Genomic DNA, 27,044 nt, shown 5'->3' on the forward strand with positions numbered 1-27,044 from the left:
ACATGTCGACCAGAAAACTTGTAGAAACAATGCGGTTTCAGCAGAATGATAAATGGTTTACTTATGAGGGCAGCTTTCTGAACCAGGATTCTATTCCCTTGTGTTCAGAAGTTGAGGTGAAGTCTGATCTAGTTTTTAAAAAAAATAGTTTTATTCTCCTCCTTTTTCACATTTTCTCCCAAATTTACACCCACCAACAATAAGCAGTAACGAATGTAATGTCAATCCCCATAACAATAACAACAATTCCATCCTCCCACCAAACCCCCAAACATTAGCCCGCATGTTAACATAAACAAATGACAAAAAGGAATCAGGAATCACCCATAGTCACCATTAACACGTGCAGCCCCCCCCCCCCGCCTAATGTTCGATGTCATCCAATTCTTGAAAGTGCAGAATGAATAACGGCCATGAATTGTAGAACCCTCCAAGCCATGGCACAGGGTGGAGAGGTTGCTCTCCATCCCAATAGGATCCGCCTTCAGGCAATCAATGAGGCAAAGGCTACAACATCTGCCTCCGCACCCGGTTCCAATCCCAGCTGGCCTGACACCCCAAATATGGCCTCCCGAGGGCCCGGGTCCTGTTTCATGTGCACCACTTTAGAGATTACCCTAAGATTACCCTACACACATCCTTCCAGTAATCCTCCAGCTTTGGGCAGGACCAAAACATATGAACGTGATTTCCACCCCCCCCCCCCCCCCCCCCCGGCAATGTTCACACACATCTACCCCCTAGATCTAATCAAGTTTAAGATGTTTAAAGGAGTGAGTTTCCTCTGTGGATGAATTCAAGGTAAAGGGACATATTCTAACAGCCGGGTATTCAGGAGAGAAGTCAGTATAACCAACAATATGGTGAATCAATCACAGAATTTGTAGCTACTTCGAAGAAATTAGCTGAATACTGTGAATTTGGAGATGTTTTGAATGACACCAGAAGAGACAGACAAGTATGAGTTAAGAAGTGAAGCCATTCAGAAAAGGCAGTTTACAGAAAACAACATAAACCTAAAGAATGCCTTTGGATAAGCTAAGGTGGCATTACTAAAATCAGAAGTCCTGACACACTTAGATCCAAAATTATCATTGCAACTGGCTTGTGACACATCATCATATGGAGTGGTTTCTCACATTAAGCTCAAAAGTGAAGGGAAGCCAATAGCATTTGGATGAATATCCTTGAACAAAGCAGAAATGAATTATGCACAGATACAGAAGGAAACTCGAGGCATCATTTTCGAAATCAAATATTTTTACCAGTATCTATATGGATGGAAATTTACTTTGCTAACTGATCATCAACTACTGACAATGATACTGGGCCGCAGACCAGGTATTCCATCTCTAACAGCAAGCTGGATGCAGAGATGGGCCCTCCTGTTGTCAGCACATATATATGCGATAAAATATCGTAAATCAAATCTCCATGGAAACTCTGATGGACTCTCTAGATTACCTTTATCTCATGAGTCGTCAATGAATATTTTGAGTGGCAATATTTTCTACTTCGCAGCAGCCAATAACATCCTGTAACCAGGATAAGTTTCAGAAATATACCTGAAATTATCCAGTACATTCACAGATTATGGACATGGTCCTGTGTGGCAAGGCCGTGGGAAGCCATATGTTACCCAAAGACTCAAACTATCCGTACAGGCTGGTTCTCCTGGGGAATGAGGGCCATCATTCCGACATTGTTAAGTGAACGAGTCTGAACCCAACTTCATGAAGGTCACTGTGGGATATTGAGGATGAAGGAAATAGCCAGCAGCTATTTTTGGAGGCCAGGGCTCAATAGCGAAATCGATGAAACGGCAGAAATGTGTTTGACTTGTGCAAGGGTTTGAAAGCTGCCACCACGAGCACCAATACGTCCATGGGAATGGCCAGAAGGGCCGTGACAAAAAAGCTCATATTGATTATGCCAGACTATTCGAAGAATAGTTTTCATTGTGGTAGATGTAGACTAGAAATAGCCTGAAGTCACCATTATGAAGACCCTGTCCTCGGAGAGAACAAGGGAAAAGGTTGTGTGAAATTCTTGCAAGACTCGGCTACCCTGAACAGCTTATTAGTGACAAATGGGCCACAAGAGGTCACACGTTATCTAAAGGAGAACCGAATCCCAAACATCTGATCCGCTCCTTATCTTCCTGCCATAAATAGGCCGGCTGAAGGGTTTGTTCAGACAATGAGGTATTCATTGAAAGTAACTTATGAGCAAGGATCATTGGGAAAATGACCAAGCCAATTCCTGCTGACAGACAGGAATCCAATAACAAAGTCCTATCGAAACCGGAGGTTTTCTGCCCCCAAAAGCATTAGATGCTGGGGGACCACCGGGGCTTTCATGACCGAGGCCGGTAGACCCTTTTCTAGGTAAGGGTAGCAAGGAATATGAAATGGAATTGAACTTGAAGCTCATTTCAACCAAGATCTTAACTGAATGTCAGAACATGTCCGATAGTTGAGTGGTGTTTTCATCATCCTATGTTCCTAACCAGGTCTCTGCTGACTTACAGTTCCCCCTTTCAATTTACACATCCCTTGCCAATTTCCCCCTTCTGCCTAATTTAAACTCTCTGCTCCACCCTCTGGGTTTATATCCACCTACCCAGTGCACAGTTGAAAATAACTGAGGATAAAATCAGGTGGGATTTGTTATGGGCCAGGGTTTAGAAAACTCTAAATATATTCTAAGTAAATATATTCTAACTCTAAGTATATTATGGGGTCCACCTGACCTACAACCATTTATTGATTTTGGTTATGATGAAGAGGCTGCCTTTCAGGTGATATTCAACAGAGTTCTTAGGCGCTCTTAATAAAAAAACAAGCTTTATTCAAAGAATTTAGTTAACATTTTTATAAACACACAGTAAGAATGATTATTAACTACAAACATGAAGACCCTACACAGCTACAGTAATCTATCTATAACCCTTAATAAATTCCCCATTAACTTCCAATACAATAACAAAATCCAAGTCAAACCAGAAACCCCTTTTTCAAGGGCGTGGCCCAGCACACGGTATTCTGACTGGTATAAGACTTGTTATTGATACTCTGTTCCCCTTTTCAAACAGCTGGTTTGGATTCCTTCCAGAAAGCAATTATCTCTTTTAAATTATCAAGCAGTCTGGAAAGACCCTTAAAATGAAGATAGAGGAACACTTCTTTCAACCTGTGCAGTTCAAACCCCAGTCCAAACTCAAAACAAAAGTAAAACTCAGAGCCACAGCCCAGCTCCACCCACACAATCACATCACTGAAGCCATGTGATAAAACAAAAACATTTCTTAAAGGGACACTCCCATGAAAGGTTGTAAATCAGGGTTCCAGACCGAACTTTTGTTGTTTGTGTCGGTTCAGTTTGGTTGAGATTTTACAATGTGCCTGTAAAGTTATTTGTGAGCAGATGTTGAGACCTTCTTAAAATAACTGACTGAAGTGTTTTTCTTTAGCTCCAGGTTTATATCCGGACCTGCAGGAACTGGGGGACTATATGGGCCTGGACCTGAACAGTGAAGATGTTAAACAGAACACGGCCTTGGTGTCTGTCTCGGAATCTGGAGTAAGCATCCAATGGAATTGGATGAATGCAATGAGTTCAGTTAATCCCCCCCCCCCCCCCCCCCCCGCCCCCCCTCTCTGTTACCCACAGGCTCTGGTCTTTCGTGGTGTTAAGAGAAAAGATTTACTCAAGCCTTCAGAAATGTACAATTAGAATCTGTCTTTAATCTGTTGTCAACCATGGCTCAATACGTAGCAGTCTCACTGCTGTCAGGTAGTTAAGGAACTCGAACTTCAATCCAGACACTTGAGCACTTAACCCGGCTTACTGAGGGAATGCTGCACAATTGGAGGTTGTCTTTAGCTTTAAACCGAGGCATCATTTGACCTCTCGGGTATGTGAAAGATCCGGTGGCACTATTTCAAAGATGACCACAGGGGCTCTCCCTAGTGTCATTGCTCAACCAATATCACTGAAGCATATTCTCTAGTTATTGTCACAGTGCTGTCTGTGGGAGCATGCTGTGCACAAGTTGGCTTCTGCTGCGTGATTGGCCCTGAGCCGGTCACATGGTCAGTGGAGCAGGTCACATGGTCAGTGGAGCCCGTCCCCTTAAAAGGGCTGCACTACCAAAGCTTCTACCTGGCAACAATGAATACACTTCAAATGGTTAAGGTGCCAGACAGCAGTACAAAGATTCTGAGAGTATAGGTGTTAAATTAACCATGCTTGATTATTAAAAAAAAAACTCAACCAACATACTGGTGGATTTAGGGGAAGGGAACCTGCAAATCCTTAACCCACATTGTCCAACTTGTGATTCCAGTCTCACGCAATGTAGTTAATTCCTGAGTAGAACTTGCTTCGCAATAACCTGCTCACTGACACTCAGTTTGGGTTCTGCTGGGGTCACTCAGCTGCTGACCTCATTACCGCCTTGGCTGTCCTTGACATCAAGGCAGCATTTGATTGAGACTGGCAACAAGTTGTTCTGGCAAAACTGGAGTCAGTGGGAATCATTGGAAAGCCCTCTGCTGGTCGGGCTCATACTTGGCACAAAGGAAGATGGTTGACCTCCAACAACCACAGTCATCTTCCTTTGTGCCAGGTATGACTCCAATCAGCAGGGAATTTTCCCCCTGATTTCTGTTGACTCCAGTTTTGTTCAGGCTCCTTGATGCTGACCACTGATGGAATGGCTCCCGCAATTAGTAACCATACCAAATGTTACTGTGATGCTTGCATTGACAATGACTACTCTTGATGATGTGTCATTAATTCAGTGTCACCAGCTTTGAGCCTTTCAGTTCGAGGTTCAGGGACAGTTGGTAGACATTTGCTGATCCATTTCATCCTCGGTCTCCTATTCAGTTTGTTTTTGTGTCTCACTCCATAGCAAGCTGCCAGCATTCAGTCAGCCATGAATATCATCCTGGCCCCAGTGACTGGAAACCATCTGGGACTTCACCGAGCAGAGATCAAAGCTGGAATACATGAAGTGATTCTCTGCAAGGACCAAGATGGAAAGGTTGGACTTCGCCTGCGTGCAATCGACAAAGTAAGTAAATGAGACACAGATGCGTCCCAAGGTCATGTTGTCGAATTGACAGCATTGAAGGAGGTCCTTCAATCCATTGAACCTGGGTCAGATCTGTGAAAGAACTATCCAAATAATTCCACTGCTGTATCCTTTCTCACAGCCCTGCAGATATCACCTTTTCAATATGAAATTATCTATTCGGTCCCAATTTTAAATAAATTAATTCATAGAATCATAGAATTTACAGTGCAGAAGGAGCCATTCGGCCCATCGAGTTTGCACTGGCTCTTGGAAAGAGCACCCTGCTTAAGCCCACGCCCCCACCGTATCCCCGTAACCCAACAAACCCACCTAACCTTTTGGACACTAAGGGCAATTTATCACGGCCAATCCACCTAACCTGCACATCTTTTGGACTGTGGGAGGAAACCGGAGCACCCGGAGGAAACCCACACAGACACGGGGAGAACGTGCAGACTCTACAGTCACCTGAGGCTGGAATTGAACCCGGGACCCTGGAGTTGTGAGGCAGCAATGCTAACCACTGTGCCACCCAAATTCTTCCTAAAGGTCACCCTGTGGGGTGATTCATTGAATGGGTTATAGACCATAAGGTCATAAGATGAAGGAGCCATTCTGCCCATCGCATCTTCTCTGCCATTTAATGAGATCATGGCTGATCTGATGTGATAATCCTCAACTCCACTTTCCCACCTTACCCCCATAACCCTCGATTCCCTCAATGATTAAAAATCTGTCTGTCTCAGCCTTGAACATACTTAACGACCCATCCTCTACAGCTCTCTGCGGTGAAGAATTCACCAGATTCATTGCCCTCTGAGATAAGAAATTCCTCCTCATCTCTGTCTTAAATAGACCAACCCTTACTCTGAGATTGTGCCCTCTGGTCCTAGACTCTCCCACAAGAGGAAACATCCTCTCAGCATCGACCCTGTCAACCCCCCTGAGAATCCGATAGGTCTCAATAACGTTGCCTCTCATTCTTCCAAACTACAATGTACAGGCCCGTCCCAACCTCCCCTCATAAGAAAATCCCTCCAAACCCTTGATCAATTTAGTGGACCTTCTCTGGGGTATATCTTTCCTCAGATAAGGCAACCAAAACTGTTTACAATATTCCAGATGTGCCTTGTATAGTTTTAGTTGGAATTAATTCAGCCGCTCAGCTCATTACAACATCCAAGATTTCCCTCTGTTTTGGTTTTCCAATTTGTTTGCCGAATCTCTGTAGATGGGATTGGCTGTTCTGTTCACTTGCGGTTCCAGTCTGGAGAGGTTGTATGGTCTCCTTTTATTAACCCGTGTTAATTGCAGCTTGTTTTTCACTGAGGAGTTGGTCAATCGTAAAGCTATATGTTCAAATCCCACCCCAGATATTTAAACATATAATCTCCAGAACACAGGCCGGGATTCTCCACCTCGTGAAGCAGAAATCGCAAATCACAATTGGGCGGAGAATCGGGTGTCTGGCTGGAATCATGGTGAATCTCAAGGCCCTAGTGATTTCCTTGGCCAGGAATGTTGGGGACAAGGATTACTAAAGGTATCACCGAACGTGTACCTGACATAGTGGACCTTGCGATGGGCCAAAGTTCATATGAGAGCCACCCTCCCCCCGCCCCCCCCACCCACAATGCACAGCCTGTCCGCTCTTCCCGTACCAGATCTCCCTCCACCCCCTCCACAGAAGCCCTCCCAAAACAGGAGACCCCCTTCCCATGGGCTCTCTAAACAGTGAAACTTCCCCCAGGAGCCCTCTGACTAGAGAACCCCCCCCCCCTCCTCCGAAACTCTCTAACTAGGTAACCCCCCCCAGGACACTAACTAGGGAATCCCCCCTCCCACCAAGGGACCCTAACTAGGGAATTCCCTAAATAGAGACCCCCAGGGTCCTCTAAATAGAAGGACCCTGAAACTAGAGGAAATTCCCCCAGGAATCCCCTAACTGAAGGGACCCCCCCCCCCCCGACCCCCGAGAAAATAGATGCCTTTCTGGAAACTAGAGAGCAGTCCAGACAGGGGCAGTGAAAAAAACTACTTTTGTAACACTCACCTGGAATCACCACATGCCCATTCCTGGAAAGAGAAAAGTAGTGACTTGTGTTGAAAATCCCTCAGACCCTTTAGCTGCAAGCCATTCATTAATTTCTCATGGTGGGCTGTGATTTACAGCTTCCACAAAACAGCTGCGAGCCTTGCTTCATTCATCTTCCTTCATGGATGAGTAACTCCTTAAGTGCTGGAACTACAATGTTTACAAACATCAAAGAGAGTTAAGTGCATTCCAATCACCCCCTTCACACTTGAATGATTTTTAAGTGCTGAACTAGAAATTGACAGCACTTAACTCTTTTTGAAGTGGTTGATGTTTGTAAACATTGTGGTTACAGCACTTCAGAGTTATGCATATATTTGCATGGCGAGGAATAATGAATTGTTCCAATTCGCCTCCAGCAGGAGAACATTGTCTCCCAAACAGAGACTCCCAGCCACTGTCTTGCGGAGATTACACTAAGCTGAGATCTTGTGGGGCCTCTCAGACGGATGTAAAAGATTCCTTGACACTATCTGAAGAAGAGCAGCAGAGTCCCCCCTGGTGTCCTGGTGAATTAATTTCTTTCAAGCAACATCACTAAAAAATTGATGAATAGATCTAGAAATAGAAAAATAGATTTATTATCACACTGTTGTCCGTGTTTCTCTGCTGTGTGATAATTGGCACCTGCGTTTCCTACAATGCAACCCTTCAATAGGTATTTAATTGGCTGTTTAGGGAAGGTCTGAAGTGATGAAAAGTGCCATATAAACGTAAGTTTGTTTGTTCTTTTTCTCTTTTATTTTTCCTTTTTTTCCTTTTCTTCTTCACACGATACATTCTCGTTCTTTTTTAGGGGATATTTGTCCAGTTGGTCCAGGCCAACTCCCCCTCTTCTCTGGTTGGCCTGCGGTTTGGAGATCAGATCCTCCAGCTGAACGGCAAGACCTGTGCAGGCTGGAGCACCGACAAAGCACATAAGGAGCTGAAGCTTGCCCCACAGGACAATATCTCAGTCATTGTCCGTGACCGGTCAGTATCTATTGCACATCCGGGTCTGGTCGCACTGTCGGGGAGGTGGCGCATGGGGGAGGGGGGGGGTGTGTGAGGGTTTTCCTTCATTAAGTACATATCCTCAATGGTTATGATCTGTAAGAATTAATTTCCTTTTAGATTCTATTTGGAGACTTTTCCCATTAGATAATTTTGTGGTTAAACTTTGCTCAATTTTAGATGAATCACTGAAACACTTGACTATATTGTTACTTTCCTGATGTATCTTTGTGACTGTGAGCTGAACCTCATAACCCATACCCTCTTCACCATAATGAAAAGACTACTTCCACCTCTGTAATATCCTCCATCTCCCCCCTTCTTCAGTTCATTTGCTGTTGAAATTCCTCATCTGTGTTTCCATTACCTCCAGATTTAACCATTCTAATATTCTCCTGGCTGGCTTCCTATCCTCTGGGCTGTGTATCCTCACTCAAGCCAAGTCCTGTTCATCCACCACCCCTGGACTCACTGATCGATACCAGCTCCCAGTCCAGCAGCTCCTCTGTGGTCTTGCTCCCTCCCCAATCTCTGTAACCTCCTCCAGCCCTACAACCCTGTTGTCCGTGTTTCGCTGCTGTGTGTTAATTGGCACCTGCGTTTCCTACAATGCAACCCTTCAATAGGTATTTAATTGGCTGTTTAGGGAAGGTTTGATGTCATGAAAAGTGCCATATAAACGGAAGTTTGTTTGTTCTTTTTCTCTTTATTGTTCTTTTTTTTCATTTTCTTCTTCACACGATACATTCTTGTTCTTTTTTAGGGGATATCTGTGCTCCTCATCCGTGCATGGATTGCCCGACAGAGCTCTGCCACGCAATTGATGGGCTCAATGACTTCCTTCTGTTCTGCAATGACTCGCTGTACTGCAGCAACTCTATTTCTCTATCCCCCACTTCCTTCGACCTCCCTCAGCTTGTTTTCGGCTTTTAGCTCCAGAGCTCCTTCTCAAACCTCTTCAACTCTTTACCTCTCAGAGGCAGGTTTCGCTAAGGACATGGAGAATATGACGTTAAGGTACAGACCAGCCATGATCTAATTGTATAATGGAACAGCTCAAGTGGCTGAATAGGATTGGTTAATTAATAGGAAGCAAAGAGTGGGGATTAATGGGTGTTTCTCTGGTTGGCGATCAGTAACTAGTGGTGTCACTCAGGGATCAGTGTTGGGCCCACAATTGTTCACAATTGACATAGATGATTTGGAGTTGGGGACCAAGGGCAATGAGTCCAGGTTTGCAGATGACATTAAGGTGAGTGATAAATCAAAAAGTGCAGAGGATACGGGAAGTCGGCAGAGGGATTTGGATAGTTTAAGTGAATGGGCTAGGGTCTGGCAGATGGAATACAATGTTGACAAATGTGAGGTTATCCATTTTGGTAGGAATAAAAGCAAAAGGGATTATTATTTAAATGATAAAATATTAAAACATGTTGCTATGCAGAGGGACCTGGGTGTCCTAGTGCATGAGTCACAAAAAGCTGGTTTACAGGTGATTAAGAAGGCAATGGAGTTTTGTCCTTCATTGTTAGAGGGATGGAGTTTAAAACGAGGGAGGTTATGCTGCAAATGTATAAGGTGTTAGTGAGGCCACACCTGGAATATTGTGTTCAGTTTTGGTCTCTTTAGCTGAGAAAGGACGTACTGGCGCTGGAGGGTGTGCAGAGGAGATTCACTAGGTTAATCTTAGAGCTGAGGAGGTTGGATTACGAGGAGAGGTTGAGTAGACTGGGACTGTACTCATTGAAATTTAGACGGATGCGGGAGGATCTTATAGAAACATATAAAATTATGAAGGGAATAGATAGGATAGATGTGGGCAGGTTGTTTCCACTGGCAGGTGAAAGCAGAACTAGGGGGCATAGCCTCAAAATAAGGGGAAGTAGATTTAGGACTGAGTTTAGGAGGAACTACTTTACCAAAGGGTTGTGAATCTGTGGAATTCCTTGCCCAGTGAAGCAGTTGAGGCACCTTCATTAAATGTGTTCAAGATAAAGATAGATAGTTTTTTGAAGAATAAAGGAATAAAGGGCTATGATGTTCGGACGGGAAAGTGGAGCTGAATCCACAAAAGATCAGCCATGATTTCATTGAATGGTGGAGCAGGCTTGAAGGGCCAGGTAGCCTACTCCTGCTCCTAGTTCTTATGTTCCTGTTGCTAAGCCTCTTTAGTTTCAGGTTGTTTGAAGTCAGTCCTAAGTTTTTCTGAGTTGCACTCCCATCTCATATTGCCTGAGTGCAATGTACTTGGGACAAGTACTTTGGATCTACAGTTCCCATAGGTCACCACCAGTAGGGTTTTGCTCACCTCATGTCTGGGTCTGTTGTAGATAAATTGATCGAGACTTAATTGCTGTGATTCAATTGCTGTGATTCACTCGATCTGCCACGTTTCAGGAACAGTGATAATTGTAAATAATCCATGTTGGCATTGTTGGATATTAGAAATAAGGTTTATGTTTAAATTAGTTGCATTTAGTGTTTCTGTAGAAGGAAGTGTTCAAACTTTAGTTAGATTCACGTTAAACAAAGATGTTTGCATGTATGGGAAGTTTTGGATTAATTTCAAACTGTCTCTATTGTGCTGAGAGAGTTTATGACGTGAAAAGTAAACAAGGCGTTGGAGAAAGAATGAGCTGTTTCTTAGCAACCAGGGGCATCTTAAAGAAGAAAGACCTTTTGAGGGAAGTTTAACTGAACCCAAAGCAGAAGGAGCCAAAAACAGAAAAGCCATACAATGGAATAATGGGCAAGAAGACAGCTAGGATGGGGGTGTGGGGGTAGGGGGGGTGTGTGGGGTGTGTGGGGGGGGGGGGTAGGGGTGTGGGGGTAGGGGGGTGTGGGGGGGTAGGGGGTGCTGGGGGGGTAGGGGGGGTGGGGGTGTGGGGGGTAGGGGGGTGTGTGGGGTGGGGAGGTAGGGGCGAGGGGGTAGGTGGGGGGTGTGGGGTAGGGGTAGGTGTGGGGTAGGGGGGGTGTGGGGGGTAGGGGGGTGGGGGTGTGGGGGGTAGGGGGGTGTGGGGGGTAGGGGGTAGTGCAGGCAGAGTCCGCAACCAACACGGCTGGAATAGATGTGAATGCCTTGTTTTTTTTTTAAATGGCGAGTATATTGTGCTGCGTGCCTATCTGAGAGAGAGAGAAAAAAATTTGCTGCACTCTTGTTGATCCTCATTATTTATTACTCTAAATGTTTGAACTTAATTATGCCATCTTGCAGAACCTTGAGTTCCCCACCCCCCCCACCCCCCACCCCCTACCCCCCACCCCAACCACCGCTACCCCCCACCCCTACCCCCTACCCCCCACCCCAACCACCCCTACCCCCCCACCCCAACCACCCCTACCCCTACCCCGACCACCCACCCCTACCCTTACCCCGACCACCCACCCCTACCCTGACCCCCCGGCACGCGCTGTAAGTGATTTCACTCTCTCTCTTCACAAACCCTCCCCCCCAACCCACCGGCACTTGAGGTAAGTGATTTATCTCTCTCTCTTCCCAACACCCCCCCACAACCCCCCTACCCCTACCCCCCTCCCTACCCCTACCCCCCCTCCCTACCCCCCCTACCCCCCTCTCCCTACCCCCTCTCCCTACCCCCTACCCCTATCCCCACCCCCCCCTACCCCTACCCCCCTACCCCTACCCCCCGGCACGCGATGTAAGTGATTTCACTCTCTCTTCACAAACCCTCCCCCCCAACCCACCGGCACTCGATGTAGGTAACTGAACGGCGTCAACCATCATCAATGGTTGACGCCGTTATAAACCAACGGGTCACGTCGGCGGGACTTCGGCCCATCCAGGCCGGAGAATAATTAAGCCTAAAAAAAACAATGGCATCCCGCCGGCGCCAGCCGTTCTCCGAGGCGGGCGGCGGGATTTGAAGAACGCCGTTTTATGGCGGGTGGGTGAATTTTGAACATGGCGGGAGCGGGAATGCCCCCGGGCGATTCTCCGACCCTGCGTGGGGTTGGAGAATTTCGCCCCTGAAGTAATCCTAAGGTTGGTGACCAAGTCTATGAAACAATGGTAGTCTAATAGTGCTGAGTACCTGAGAGATTGTGTGGAAGCTTAAAGGCACATGGCGATTGAAGACAGAGGAATACTCAAAGGGGAGTTGGAAATCCTGGACGTGGATCCTTGCTGAAAACAGCTGAGAGAAATCATTATGTGGAAGAAGATTCTAAAGCATGTATTTTCAAGAAGGTTTTTTGGAAACACTCTTGTAGGAGCCGGAGTCCAGTGAGGCCAATTGCCTCAAAAGTGTATTATCATCTGAGGAGATTTGTGGAGAAATTCACAGACGTTCGACTGCCACTTGGTTTTAGAGTGGGATGTATCTGAGCACAGTTAGCCTGTTAGCTTACAGCGACAGTATATTCACCGATAACATTACAGCATAAGATATACTTAGTGACCTGTGTTATTTGGTGTGAAGCAGTATTCTATTGTATTATAGTCAAACTTCACATATTTTAATAATTTATTTTGTTGTTAGAAACTAACAACATCTGTTCATCCACATTTTCTTTAAAAAAAGGGTAAAAATTACAGTCTTTCGAGCCAGTGTTCTAATTCTGGAACCTTCCCATCCCCTGGTAACATCAACTGGGATCGTAACACAGGATGGTAGAGGATGAGTTAGATAGATTCTGTCTTTTTCTTTTTATTTTTTTTAAAATAATTTTTTATTGAAATTTTTTACAGAAAATATAACAACAATGAAAAGCAACAATAAAACACCATAATAACTGTAACACCCCCAAGACCATAGCAACGCATGTATCTCCCCCACCCCCCCAAACCCAGTATACAACAAGAGAACTTAAAAATAAATTTAAATTAAATAAACATAGTCAACGCCCCCCCCCCCCCCACTCTTTCCCCCCCCCCCCACTCTTTCCCCCCCCCCCCGGGTTGCTGCTGCTGCTGACCCAGTACCCTATCGCTGAGCCAGAAAGTCGAGGAAAGGTTGCCACCGCCTAAAGAACCCTTGTACCGACCCTCTCAGGGCAAATTTGACCTTCTCCAGCTGAATGAATCCCGCCATGTCATTGATCCAGGTCTCCACGCTTGGGGGTCTCGCATCCTTCCACTGTAGCAAGATCCTTCGCCGGGCTACTAGGGACGCAAAGGCCAGAACACCGGCCTCTTTCGCCTCCTGCACTCCCGGCTCCACCCCAACCCCAAAAATCGCGAGTCCCCAGCCTGGCTTGACCCTGGATCCTACCATCCTCGACACCGTCCTCGCCACCCCCTTCCAGAACTCCTCCAGTGCTGGGCATGCCCAGAACATATGGGCATGGTTCGCTGGACTCCCCGAACACCTGACACACCTGTCTTCGCCCCCAAAGAACCTACTCATCCTAGACCCGGACATGTGGGCCCAGTGCAGCACCTTGAATTGGATGAGGCTAAGCCGCGCACATGAGGAGGAAGAGTTAACCCTCTCCAGGGCATCCGCCCATGTCCCATCTTCGATCTGTTCCCCCAGTTCCCCCTCCCACTTAGCCTTTACCTCCTCTACTAACGCCTCCTCCACCTCCTGCATTACCTTGTAGATATCAGATATCTTCCCATCCCCGACCCAGACCCCCGAAAGCACCCTGTCACTCACCCCCCTCGCTGGAAGCAAAGGGAATCCCTCCACCTGCCGCCTAGCAAACGCCTGTACCTACAGATACCTGAACATGTTCCCCGAGGGGAGCCCAAATTTCTCCTCCAACTCCCCAGGCTCGCAAACCTCCCATCAATGAACAGGTCCCTCAGCTGTCTGATGCCCGCTCTGTGCCAACCCTGGAACCCCCCATCCATGTTCCCCGGGATGAACCGATGGTTCCCCCTTAACGGAGCCTCCATCGAGCACCCCACTTCCCCCCTATGTCGCCTCCACTGCCCCCAAATCTTGAGGGTAGCCGCCACCACCGGACTCGTGGTATACCTCGTAGGAGGGAGCGGCCACGGCGCCGCTACCAGGGCCCCCAGGCTTGTGCCTCCACAGGACGCCCTCTCCATCTGTTTCCATGCTGCCCCCTCCCCCTCCATCACCCACTTGCGCACCATCGACACATTGGCAGCCCAATAATACCCCGAGAGATTGGGTAACGCCAGCCCCCCACCATCTCTACCCCGCTCCAAGAAGACCCTCTTCACCCTCGGGGTCCCATGCGCCCAAACAAAGCTCATGATGCTGCTAGTCACCCTCCGAAAAAAGGCCCTAGGGATAAAGATGGGCAAAAACTGAAAAAGGAACAAGAACCTCGGGAGCACCGTCATTTTGATGGACTGCACTCTACCCGCCAGCGATAGCGGCACCATGTCCCACCTTTTGAATTCCTCCTCCATCTGCTCCACCAGCCTGGTAAAATTAAGCTTATGGAGAGTCCCCCAACTCCTGGCCACCTGCACCCCCAGGTATCTGAAACTCTTCACTGTCCTCTTAAATGGGAGTCTCCCAATTCCCTCCTCCTGATCACCCGGGTGCACTACAAATACCTCGCTCTTGCCCAGATTCAACTTATAGCCCGAGAAGCTCCCAAATTCAGCCACGATACTGTCTTTTTATTTATTTATTTATTTTAAATTTAGAGTACCCAATTATTTATTTATTTATTCTAATTAAGGGGAAATTTAGCGTGACCAATGCATCTAACCAGCACTTCTTTGGGTTGTGGGGATGAAACCCACACAGACATGGGGAGAATGTGCAAACTCCACACGGACAGTGACCCAGGGCTGGGGTTCGAACCTGGGTCCTCAGCGGCGTAGTCTCAGTGCTAACCACTGCGCCACCGTGCTGCCCTGATACTGTCTTTTTATAACATGTAATTTCTATGACCAATGAGATTGTCATTCTTTCCACACTGTTTGTAAATCTAGATTTTTCTATTCTTTTTTGGATTTTTTTCTTTCCCTCTCTCTCTCTTCCAAGGCCATTCCAGAGAACGATCACAATGCATAAGGACAGTGCTGGCCATGTCGGGTTCATATATAAACGTGGAAAAATCACCTCCATTGTGAAAGATAGTTCAGCAGCCAGGAATGGACTGCTAACTGACCATAATATCTGTGAAATCAATGGACAGAACATCATTGGATTGAAGGTGAGCGACCGTCTACAAAAGTGGAATAATTTCTTTAATCTCTCTTTACCCACAACCTGTAACAATCTCAGTTTACCTAGAAACTACAAATACAGTTTACATATAATATGCAATAAGTAATATACCCAGAATCTAAATAGCATACCCAAACCTGTAATCATTCCAATAATACAACATTTTATTAACCAATCTCGCACATGAGAAGGCAAGTCCAACTGAGTGTTCTGGTAAAGTGGATTTGAAGGGCAGGGATAATTGAACCGTGGTTGTGAAGAACCTTATTTTAAAGGTTTTTCCTTTCAGACAGCGTGTTCCAGATGTCAACAAGGGTTTGTGTACATCTCAGCAGGAGTTCCTCAGGGTAGTGTCCTAGGCACAACCATCTTCAGCTGTTTAATCAATGACCTTCCCTCCATCATAAGGTCAGAAGTGGGGATGTTCATTAATGGCTGCAACAATGTTCAGAACCATTTGCTATTCCTCAGATACTGAGACAGTCCATGTCCATATGATGCAAGACCAGGCTTGGGCTGACATGTGGCAAGTAACATTAGCGCCACATGAGGAAAATCTTATCGTCCCCCTTGACATTCAATGGTATTACCATTGCTGAATCTCTCACTTTCAAACTCCTGGAATTTACCTTTGACCAGAAACTGAACTGGACTAGCCATATAAATACTGTGGCTACAAGAGCAGGCCAGAGGCTGGGAATCCTGTGGACAGTAACTCACTACCTGACTCCCCAAAGCCTTTCCACTATCTACAAGGCATAAGTCAGAATTGTGATGGAATATTGCCTGGATGAGTGCATCGCCATCATTTTAAGAAGCCCAACACCATTCAGGACAAAGCAGCCCACTTGGTTGGCACCCAATCCACCACTTTCAAAATTCACTCCCTCCGCCACTGATGCGTCAAGGCAGCAACGTGTACCATCGAAAAACTGCACTGCAGCCACCAACCAAAGCTCCTTTGACCCGTGACCTCTACCATCCAGAAGGACATGGGTTGCAAACACATGGGAACACCACTACCTGCATGTTCCCCTCCAAGCCACATGGCATCCTGACTTGGAAATATATCTCCGTTCCTTCACTGTCACTGGGTCAAAACCCTAGAACTCCCTCCCTAACACCACTTTGGGTTTTCCGACAGCAAGCACGACAACAGTTCAAGAAGTTATCTCACCACCACCTTCTGAGGGCCAATTAAGGTACGGGCAATAAATGCTGGACTAGCCAGCTACACCTTCATCCCATGAAGAAATGAAAAAAAAACAGGCCAAACTCTTGACAAAACTTGCATTGATACTCATAGGCCTGTTATTGACACGGGCAGCTCCATGTCGCCTTTTTGAGCGTAAGGCATTTTGATTGTGTTAAATGGTTTGAATGAAACAATAACTAGAAAGCCCGTATTTAAAGAAATGTTGTTGCAATCGAGGTACTAATTTGACTGAATATATTTTGCGGCTTTTTGCTAGTTTGCAATAATCTCCACAATCTTGGTTTATACAGAACCTGTGATGATTTTAGTTCGTCCGGAAACTGAAAGAATTAGTTTTAATAGATCCTGTAATTATCTCAATAGTGGTTATAATTCCGGAATCTGTAATTAATCACAGTACCATAAATTGTACCTTATATGTCGACTAGCTTATAAGACAATCCCTTTCTTCATCATTAAAAATCACTTTCTTGTCTAAACTCAGCATGTAAATTGACTCCACCCCCTGTTCTGCTTTTAAACCTTCTCCGTCTACCCAGCATGTTTCAAAGGCAGCATTTCCCAATTGAAGCACAGCAGAAACAAAAAGCTGATTTTGCACAGCCAGAAAGTAAAAACAGCTTTAAAAAAATGAAAATGGCCTTGTCTACTTTCCGATACGGTAATTGTTTTAGATTGGAGTTCCTCACTTTTTGAATTCCTTCTGGTTGCTGTCAACAAATTCCTGGCTGTAATTGGAAAAGACCTGACTCTCCAGAGAGTGTGACTTGGGGCCCAGTGGGTCTGTCCAACTAGCTGCTGGCTGAAGCTAAGAAGCCATCCTTCTCAGGCCATGTCCACTCGTGCAAGGTGTCAGGTTGGGAGGGGCAGCCTCCCTTCCCATCCCATCCGGGGACTCCCGCTCGCTATCTCCAAGATGACTTGCTGTAATGTTCAGTGGGCAGCAGAACAAACTCTTATTTGTCATATAAAATCTTGAACATATTCCATATCCCCAAAAAGAGTGGATTTTGGCGTTTCCACCTTTCCAGGTAAATGATGTAGTTTTCAGTGGATCACAGTGAAGATGAGTCTGAAGAGGAGTATATGCCTTGTTGCTGCTTAAGAATTTTTTATACTTGGTGTATAAGTCGACCCCTGTTATTAGAAGGGTTTTTCAAAGCTTCAAAGACCGACTTATATACTGACATCTGTAAATATGCAAAAACTGCAATAATTTCAAAAAGCACAGAATGCCAAATCTGTAAGGGTTGCAATTTAAAAAGTATTGAATTAATTAATGTGTAATGACAGCATGTCACACAGCATCTCTATTAAGATCAATTTACACAGAGTTTGTGTAATTTGCTTCCAGCATTTTCTGTTTTTAGTTGAGATTTCCAACATCTACAGTATTGTGATACTTTTTCTATAATCACTGCAGTTTACACAGTCTGTAATCACTGCAGTTTTCCCTGGCCAGCCCATTGTCTGCAGCACTAGAAACAGGAAACCAGTATCACCATGTGGAACACTCTGATAAGTGATCCCACACTTATATTCCCGAATGCGTCACTGCTGTCGTCATTGTACTCTCATTTTCTGCTTCTGCCACTAGGTGGTGCTATGATGACCCAACATGGCTGCCTCTTCCCCTTTGCTCCAAAATGTAGTCTGGCTGCTTTTTTTCACTCCCCTTATACCAATGACTCATATATCCTACTCAGTTGCTGAATAACACTTCCTATGGCACAGGAAAGATCAAATGTCCTCCTCGGCAGAGTCCACAGAATGATTTATAACACAGTCATTGCACAAACAAAAGGAGTTGATCACTGTAGAATTCAGGAGTTGTACTAAAGATGACATCTAGTGGTGGAAAGTTAGCGATCCAACATCTGAATATCTTTACCAAGTCTATCAGTGTTTGGGAAGGAAAATAATAGATTAACAATGACTTGGGCATAGAGATGGACATTTTAAAATTGTATTTAACATGGCAAAGATTTAAAAATTGTTGACAGTGGGAAAGAAAGTCAAGATAGGGGATACTTGGCTTTGTAAACATTTGCATTGAATAAAAATTGAAACCCGTATATATTTCTGATTAGGCTTCAACTGGAGTATTGTGTACAATTCTAGGCTCTACTATACTGTGTGCAGTTCTGGTCGCCTCATTTTAGGAAGGATGTGGAAGCTTTGGAAAAGGTGCAAAGGAGATTTACCAGGATGTTGCCTGGAATGGAGAGTAGGTCATACGAGGAAAGGTTGAGGGTGCTAGGCCTTTTCTCATTAGAACGGAGAAGAATGAGGGGCGACTTGTTAGAGGTTTATAAGATGATCAGGGGAATAGATAGAGTAGACAGTCAGAGACTTTTCCCCCGGGAAAAGGAGATTTACCAGGATGTTGCCTGGAATGGAGCGCCCCGCGATTCCCCCCCCCCCCCCCCCCCCACCCGCTCGGAAGAATCGCCGCTCGTTGTTTTTCGGGCGAACGGCGATTCTCCGACCCGGATGGCCGAGCGGCCTGCCGTCGTGAAACGGGAGTGAGAAGCCCGTTTGGGGCTTGTAGGTAGCCTAGAAAGGAAAGAGCACCACGACTGTGCTCGGGAGGGGACAGGCCCGCGATTGGTGCCCACCGATCGTCGGGCCGGCGTCCAAATCGGACGCACTATTTCCCCTCCGCCGCCCCGCAAGATCAAGCCACCATGTCTTGTGCGGCGGCTAAGGGGAAAGGCGGCCATCGCGCATGCGTGGGTTCGTGTCATCAGCGTCATGACGTCAGCCGCGCATGCACGGGTTGGAGCCAGCCAACCTGTGCATGCGCAGCTGACGTCATTAGGCGCGCCGGCCGCGTCACTCTCGGCGCGACGCCCCCGTGGCCGAGATTTACGGAGTGCCGCTCCTAACCCCGCCGGGAGGGGAAAATAGGGGGCGAGGAGCGGCCTCCGAGGCCGTCGTGAAACTCGGCCGAGTTCACGACGGCTCTCCCATCCGCCCAAGGCTTTCGCTTGTAGTCAAGCATCATTCAATTAAGCAATGAGTCATTTTGCTTTCCAGTTGATGTAGGAAGTCCACTGCGCCATAAGAATGGATCTGTTGGCCAACTAACGGTTGGAGCATGGGGTCAAGTCATGTGATAAAACCTCCAGGAATACATGTAAACACAGTTGTCAACCCTGGAGAGCGCACAGAAGAGGTTTACTAGGCTGGTGGTAGGGAGTTACGTGGAGAGATTGAAGAAACTGAGATTGTTCTCCTTGGAGTAGCCAAAGACAATGGAGGAACTAATAAAGGAATTCAAAATAATGAGGTTTAATAAAGCAAGTAGGAAGAAACTGTTTCTTCTGACAAATGGGTCAATAACCAGAGCTCATTGATTTAAAACAATTGATAAAAGGTAGAGGGAAACTGATAAATGTCTGCACACAAGTGGTTGCTGGGATTTGGAAGGCACTGTTAAAGTGTGGTGGAATCTGATTCGATAGGAACTTTCAAAAGTCAATCAGACGTGTGCTTGATGATTTTTTAATTATTTGCTCCTGGGATGTGGGCTCTCTGGCTGTGCCAGCATTTATTGTCCTTCCCCTAATTCTCCTTGGAAAGGTGGTGGTGATGACTTTCCTTCTCGAATCGCTGCATGTAGTGTAGAAACACCGATAGTGCTGTTACAAAGGGAGGTAAAGCACTTTGATCAAGTGACAGTGAAGGAATAGTGATATAGTTTCAAGTCAGAATGGTGTGTGACTTGGAGGGCAATTTGCAGGTGGTAGTGTTTCCAGACATCTGTTGCACTTGTCCTTTAGAGAGGTTTATAGTGGTATAGGTCACAGGTTTGGAAGATGCTCCTGAAGGGGCCTTGGTGAGTTGCTGCCGAACATCTTGTAGATGGTACACACGGTTGCCACTGTGCATCGGTGGTGGAGGGAGTGATTTTTAAGGTACCAGATCAGGTAGGCTGCTTTGTCCTGGATGGTGTTGAGCTTCTTGAGTGTTCCATTAAACCCCTAACTTGTGCCGTGTGGATGGTAGACCAACTTTGAGGAATCAGGAGGTAAGTTACTTGCCACAGAATTCACAGCCTCTGACCTACTCTTGTAGCGATAGTGTTTATATTAGTAAACTTCCCCATTCTGACCTTGTGATGGAGAGCAGGTTATTGTAACAGGTGAAGATGGTTGGAGCCAGAACACTACCCTGATGAACCCCTGTAGTGATGTCCAGGGACTGAGATGATTAACCTCCAACAACTACAACCATCTTCCATCGTGCTAGGCGTGACAAACAGACACAATGGGCTGAATGGCCTATTTTGTGTTTCATGATTCTAATATGCCCAATTCTAATCATGCGCAGCCTGGGAAATGAGTATCGTTGAGGTATTTGACCATGACTGATTGCAATAACCTGTGATGGATGTAAGAAATTGGTATATATTGTATTTTATATTTGTTGCAGTAATGTTTTGAAAAGCCTGAGTTAAGGTATATATTTGTTGCAGTAATATTATTAAAGAACCTAGGCTAAGGTTAGGTTAGGGACCTTCAAACGGCTATTGGATAGGTACATGCATTATGGTAGAATAATGGAATGTAGATTAATTTGTTCTTAAGGGCAGCACGGATGCATTGTGGATAACGCAATTGCTTCACAGCTCCAGGGTCCCAGGTTCGATTTCGGCTTGGGTCACTGTCTGTGTGGAGTCTGCACATCCTCCCCGTGTGTGCGTGGGTTTCCTCCAAGTGCTCCGGTTTCCTCCCACAGTCCAAAGATGTGCAGGTTGGGTGGATGGTTGGCCATGCTAAATTGCCCTTAGTGTTCAAAATTCTATGATCTATGATTAACCTAGGACAAAAGTTCGGCACAACATCGTGGGCCGAAGGGCCTGTTCTGTGCTGTATTTCTCTATGACTATGACTAAAGGTATCCAAACTGTGTGTTTGCTAAAGCTGTAATTAAGGAGCCATAAAACTGAGGTAATCATTCATTCCAACCAGTTACTTATTTTTATTCGTTCATGGGACATTGATGTCTCTGGCTGTGCCAGCATTTATTGCCTATCCCTAATTTCCCTTGAGGGGGCAGTTAAGAGTCAACCACATTGCTGTGGGTCTGGAGTCACATATAGGCCAGACCGGGTAAGGAAGTCAGATTTCCATCCCTAACGGACATTAGTGATCCAGATTTTTTCATGGTCATCATTAGACTTTTAATTCCAGATTTTTAAACCTGAAATTTCACCATCTGCAGTGGTGGGATTTGAACCTGGGTCCACTGAACATTACTCTGGGTCTCTGGTTTACTAATCTAGTGACAACACCACTACGCCACCGCCTCCCCACACGTGGTTACAGAAAAAGGGGTAATGGAATTGTTTTTTGTCCATCTGAACACCAATGATGTTTTCAGCAGAACCACAGGATCAGGACCTCTGACTGATTATTCTCCAGAAAAATCTAAACCCATATCATGGAGCTAGGAGTAGAAGGAGATTTGCCCAGACTCTGCAGGGATGACAATTGTGGACTCGCCTATCCTTTCCCAACCCCACCCTAACCTTCATCGCATGCTCCTGCGATTTACATGAAGGCCTCTGCCAGTGAGGCAAAAAAGTTCAACATTGATACTATCACTTGGGTGAGCTGCTGACGGTGCCAAATCCAATGTCAGATATGTTAATGACACCCAGGGACCAATTATCTTCGATACTGGGGCCTCGTGGTTCAGATGCCGACTGGTGAACTAATTTCTAGGCCCATAAGTAAAAATAGTAATTTGCTTCTTCCAAACACATCACACTCTGTTCCAAAATGTTATTTTCTGAAAAAAAGTGATCTAATTTACATCTGAATGAGTTAATACTGTTTGTGCTTCCTCCCTCGGCAGCTTCCTCCATTGATTACTTGCTCACTGGACTAGGTCTGATAGCTTGTCACCGCAATTATACAACACTTGTATCACCTCTCAATCTTCCCATTTCCAGGGACAAAATCCCTAGTTTATATAATCGCTCCTTAAAATTGGATCCTTCCATCCCACAATCATACTGATTGTTCTCTTATGTATCCTTTTAGTAACTGCAATTTTGGTGATGATGTATCTTGAGTATATATTACACTTATTACAATGATATGTTTACATTTCTTCCTCCTTATTTTACAGGACTCGCGGGTCACTGACATCTTGGCTACTTCTGGCATCACAATCACTATCACCATCATGCCTAGTATGATCTATGAGCACATGGTGAAGAGGTAAATAAGCAAATGAGACATATTTGATGCAGGAGTGAGTGTTAGTGTGGTTCAGTGGTAGTACTGTCACCTCGGAGTCAGACAGAGCAGCAATGTGGATGGCATGCAGACGATCACCACTGATCATCCCCAAGTTCACTGACCTAAATTTGGCCCTAGTCCACCCAGTCCTCAAAGTTAAACTTCTTTTCCTGGTGCTCAAACACCTCGATCCCTTCTCCTTATCTCTTTTTAAACATCCTAAACTGTTCCGAGGTTTCTAACTCCAGCGTCATATCAATCCTCGACCTCCAGCACCCACCGTTGGAGGCTGTGAACGATCAAGGAGCAGGCAGGCTATTCAGCCCCTCAAATCTGCACCTCGCCCACCCCCTGATAACCTATCACCCTTGTGCTTACCAAGAATCTGTCCACCTCTGCCTTAAAAATATTCAAGGACTCAGCTTCCACCGCTTTTTCAGGAAGAGAGTTCCAAAGACTCCGGACCCTCTGAGCGAAACTATTTTGCCTCATCTCCATTTTAAATGGGCAACCTTTTGTTTTTAAAATGTGACCTCTAGTTCTGGATTCTCCCACAAGAAGAAACAGCCTTACCACATCCACCCTGACAAGACCAGGGTCTTGTATGCCAGGATTGAAAATTGGTTAGCAGATACGAAACAGACAGTAGGAATAAATGGGCGGTGATGAGCAGGGTCCCACTATTCACAGTTTGCATCAATGATTTGGATGAGGGAACTAAATGTAATATAGCCAAGGTTGCTGAAGATATCTAACGAGATCTCGCGAGGGGTAACGAGCATAGCGAATCTTGCGAGACGCCTCTCGCGAGATCTAACTTGCTTGTTGCATCACCGAGTCTGGCACAACGAGGCCGTTCGATTGCGCCCAAGATATCTGTCATCGCTTCTGCCATTTCCTTATTAATCCCCAGACACTGAAGGACCAACGCTCATCTCTCCCTTTAACGAGGCTTTTGGTCAACCTTTTTTAACATTTTCTTTAAGGGATAGAAACATAGGAAAATAGAGGATAGGAGCAGGAGGAGGCCATTCCGCCCTTCGAGCCTGCTCCACCATTCATCATGATCATGGCTGATCGCCCAACTCAATAGCTTAATCCTGCTTTCTCCCCATAACCCTTGATCCCATTCGCCCCAAGTGCTATATCTAACCACATCTTGAATATAATCAATGACTTAGCCTCTAACCTGATTAGTTATAATCAATAACTACTTCCTGTGGTAATGAATTCCAGAGGCTCACCACTCTTTGGGTGAAGAAATATTATCTCTGTCCTAAATGGTCTACCCCGAATTCTCAGACTGTGACCCCTGGTTCTGGACACACCCACCATCTGGAACATCCTCCCTGCTTCCACCCTATCCAGTCCTCTTAGAATTTTAGAAGTTTCTATGAGATCACCCCTCAGAGTGGTGGTTGATGGCAAATGTTCATCCTGGAGTTCAGTTACTAGTGGTGTACCGCAAGGATCTGTTTTGGGGCCACTGCTGTTTGTCATTTTTATAAATGACCTGGAAGAGGGTGTAGAAGGATGGGTTAGTAAATTTGCAGATGACACGAAGGTCGGTGGAGTTGTGGATAGTGCTGAAGGATGTTATAGGATACAGAGGGACATAGATAAGCTGCAGAGCTGGGCTGAGAGGTGGCAGATGGAGTTTAATGCGGAAAAGTGTGAGGTGGTTCACTTTGGAAGGAGTAACAGGAATGCAGAGTACTGGGCTAATGGCAAGATTCTGGTAGTGTAGATGAACAGAGAGATCTCGGCATCCAGGTACATAAATCCCTGAAAGTTGCCACCCAGGTTAATAGGGCTGTTAAGAAGGCATATGGTGTGCTAGCCTTTATCAGTAGGGGGATTGAGTTTCGGAGCCACAAGGTCATGCTGCAGCTGTACAAAACTCTGGTGCGGCCGCACCTGGAGTACTGCGTGCAGTTCTGGTCACCACATTATAGGAAGGATGTGGAAGCTTTGGAAAGGGTTCAGAGGAGATTTACTAGGATGTTGCCTGGTATGGAGGGAAGGTCTTACGAGGAAAGGCTCAGGGACTTGAGGTTGTTTTCATTAGAGAGGAGAAGGCTGAGAGGTGACTTAATAGAAACATATAAGATAGTCAGAGGGTTAGATAGGGTGGACAGTGAGAGTCTTTTTCCTCGGATGGTGATGACCAACACGAGGGGACATAGCTTTAAATTGAGGGGTGGTAGATATAGGACAGATGTCAGAGGCAGTTTCTTTGCTCAAGAGAGTAGTAGGGGTGTGGAACGCCCTGCCTGCAACAGTAGAAGACTGTTGAAAACTTCCTACTTTATGGCCAGTATTTTTAGGATAGCTGGGTTTCCCAGTCACTGGAGATCACAGCCCCACTGTTACTGCCTGCCCTGCAGCCATTTCACACTCCAACAAGTGTTGGAGACAAGACTTATTCCCCAGAACTGCCGGTGAATCTGATTGGCCACAAAACCTTTGGCCTTTGCAGTGCCAGAAGCTGCAGTGGACAGTGGTAAGGGCATAAAGAGTATGTTGCTTCACGTACAATGTCTTTATTCGAACTGAATGTAACATGGCTGCCCACAGTCTGTGCCTCATGGCAGAGGTCACTTGACTACGGCAAGCCAAGTAGAACCTTTAGTATGAATGCAATTCATAGAACATAGAACAGTACAACACAGAACAGGCCCTTCGGCCCTCGATGTTGTGCCGAGCAATGATCACCCTACTCAAACCCACGTATCCACCCTATACCCGTAACCCAACAACCCCCCCTTAACCTTACTTTCTAGGGCACTACGGGCAATTTAGCATGGCCAATCCACCTAACCCGCACATCTTTGGACTGTGTGAGGAAACCGGAGCACCCGGAGGAAACCCACGCACACACGGGGAGGACGTGCAGACTCCACACAGACAGTGACCCAGCCGGGAATCGAACCTGGGACCCTGGAGCTGTGAAGCATTTATGCTAACCACCATGCTACCGTGCTGCCCGAAATTTCAATCCTAAACAGACAGGACTTGGACTGCAATTGACTTGGTGTCAATTTTTGTCAGATTCACGGTCCTATGAAGTGTCTTGGAACGATATCCGATCTTAAAGGTGCAATATAAATGCAAGTTGTTGTTTGTAGATGTTGCCCAGGTCTGAACCCATGCTTGTTCTTCCTACAGGATGTCCTCAGGCCTCGTATCCCTGATGGATCACTCCACCCCTGAGGTTTGAGGCAGTTCAGCAGGATTATCGCTAAATTGTTCACAATAGTGACCTAATGTTGAACTGTCCAGTCTGTAATCTCATATTCTGAGGAAGTTGGATTTTACTTCTGCTCTGTTTTCACATGTATATTGGGCAGATGTGTTAATTCCTGCTGGGGTTTACATTAATCCATATTTTACTCTTTGTTTACTGTCTAATTACCTCTGCTTATGCACTATCCATTTTGAAATATTCTTGGAATTGAACTCTTGCTGAATGTGCAATAAGTTATTGTGTTTGTAAATTAACCTTCAGACATCCAGAAAATATCAATATCATGGTCCCTGATTTGCAAATGAAGTCACAGATTGAAATCCATTAAAGATTATACAGATATTTTTGAAATATATGTAACAACAATGGAATATGGCATATTGTAAACCAATGCCCTTGACCAATCAAAACATAGGAATTATATCCCAACCATTGATGCTGCGAATCCCAGCTATTGGTCAGAGTTACACTGGCCAGAGTCCAGCTATTGGTCAATCATACCGGCCAGAGTCCAGCTATTGGTCAGTCATACCGGCCAGAGTCCAGCTATTGGTCAGTCATACCGGCCAGAGTCCAGCTATTGGTCAGTCATACCGGCCAGAGTCCAGCTATTGGTCAGTCATACCGGCCAGAGTCCAGCTATTGGTCAGTCATACCGGCCAGAGTCCAGCTATTGGTCAGTCATACCGGCCGGAGGCCAGCTATCAGTCAGGGGTCATGCCGGCCGGAGTCCAGCAATTGGTCAGTTTCATTGCTGAAGTCCAGCAATTGGCCAATGTGTGAAGGGAATTGAAATTAATAAACCAGAGCCCATTTTAAACATTTCTAGTCATTCCTGACCAATCAGCCATTGCGGGGAACAAACACAGAATGATATAGACAAAAATCACATTACACAACAAAGAGCAGAAAGAGCTATGGAAACAGTCTGAGATTATTGTTTCTGTTAATGTTGGTGAGTTTTTATGTTTTAACCTGGTGAAGACAAACCAGTGCCAGGGAACTGAACGCATTACCCAGTTTCCAGCTTGTCTGGTG

General features: G+C 45.8%; 1 protein-coding gene across 3 annotated transcripts in view; it reads left to right on the forward strand.

The window, feature by feature from the left end:
• Positions 1 to 26,361, forward strand: part of LOC119969731 (syntenin-1-like) — a 38,441-nt gene extending 12,080 nt beyond the window's left edge. For all 3 annotated transcript variants that reach the window (XM_038803742.1, XM_038803743.1, XM_038803744.1), the window contains exons 4-9: positions 3,473 to 3,582; positions 4,919 to 5,080; positions 7,975 to 8,150; positions 15,104 to 15,275; positions 22,647 to 22,738; positions 25,928 to 26,361. In XM_038803742.1, coding sequence (XP_038659670.1) covers positions 3,473 to 3,582; positions 4,919 to 5,080; positions 7,975 to 8,150; positions 15,104 to 15,275; positions 22,647 to 22,738; positions 25,928 to 25,979 — 764 coding nt within the window. In that variant the 3' untranslated portion in view covers positions 25,980 to 26,361. The remainder of the gene's footprint in view (positions 1 to 3,472; positions 3,583 to 4,918; positions 5,081 to 7,974; positions 8,151 to 15,103; positions 15,276 to 22,646; positions 22,739 to 25,927) is intronic.
• Positions 26,362 to 27,044: the final 683 nt, after the last annotated feature.

The sequence above is a fragment of the Scyliorhinus canicula genome, chromosome 7 (genome assembly GCF_902713615.1).
Source record: "Scyliorhinus canicula chromosome 7, sScyCan1.1, whole genome shotgun sequence".
In the NCBI taxonomy this organism is placed as follows: domain Eukaryota; kingdom Metazoa; phylum Chordata; class Chondrichthyes; order Carcharhiniformes; family Scyliorhinidae; genus Scyliorhinus; species Scyliorhinus canicula.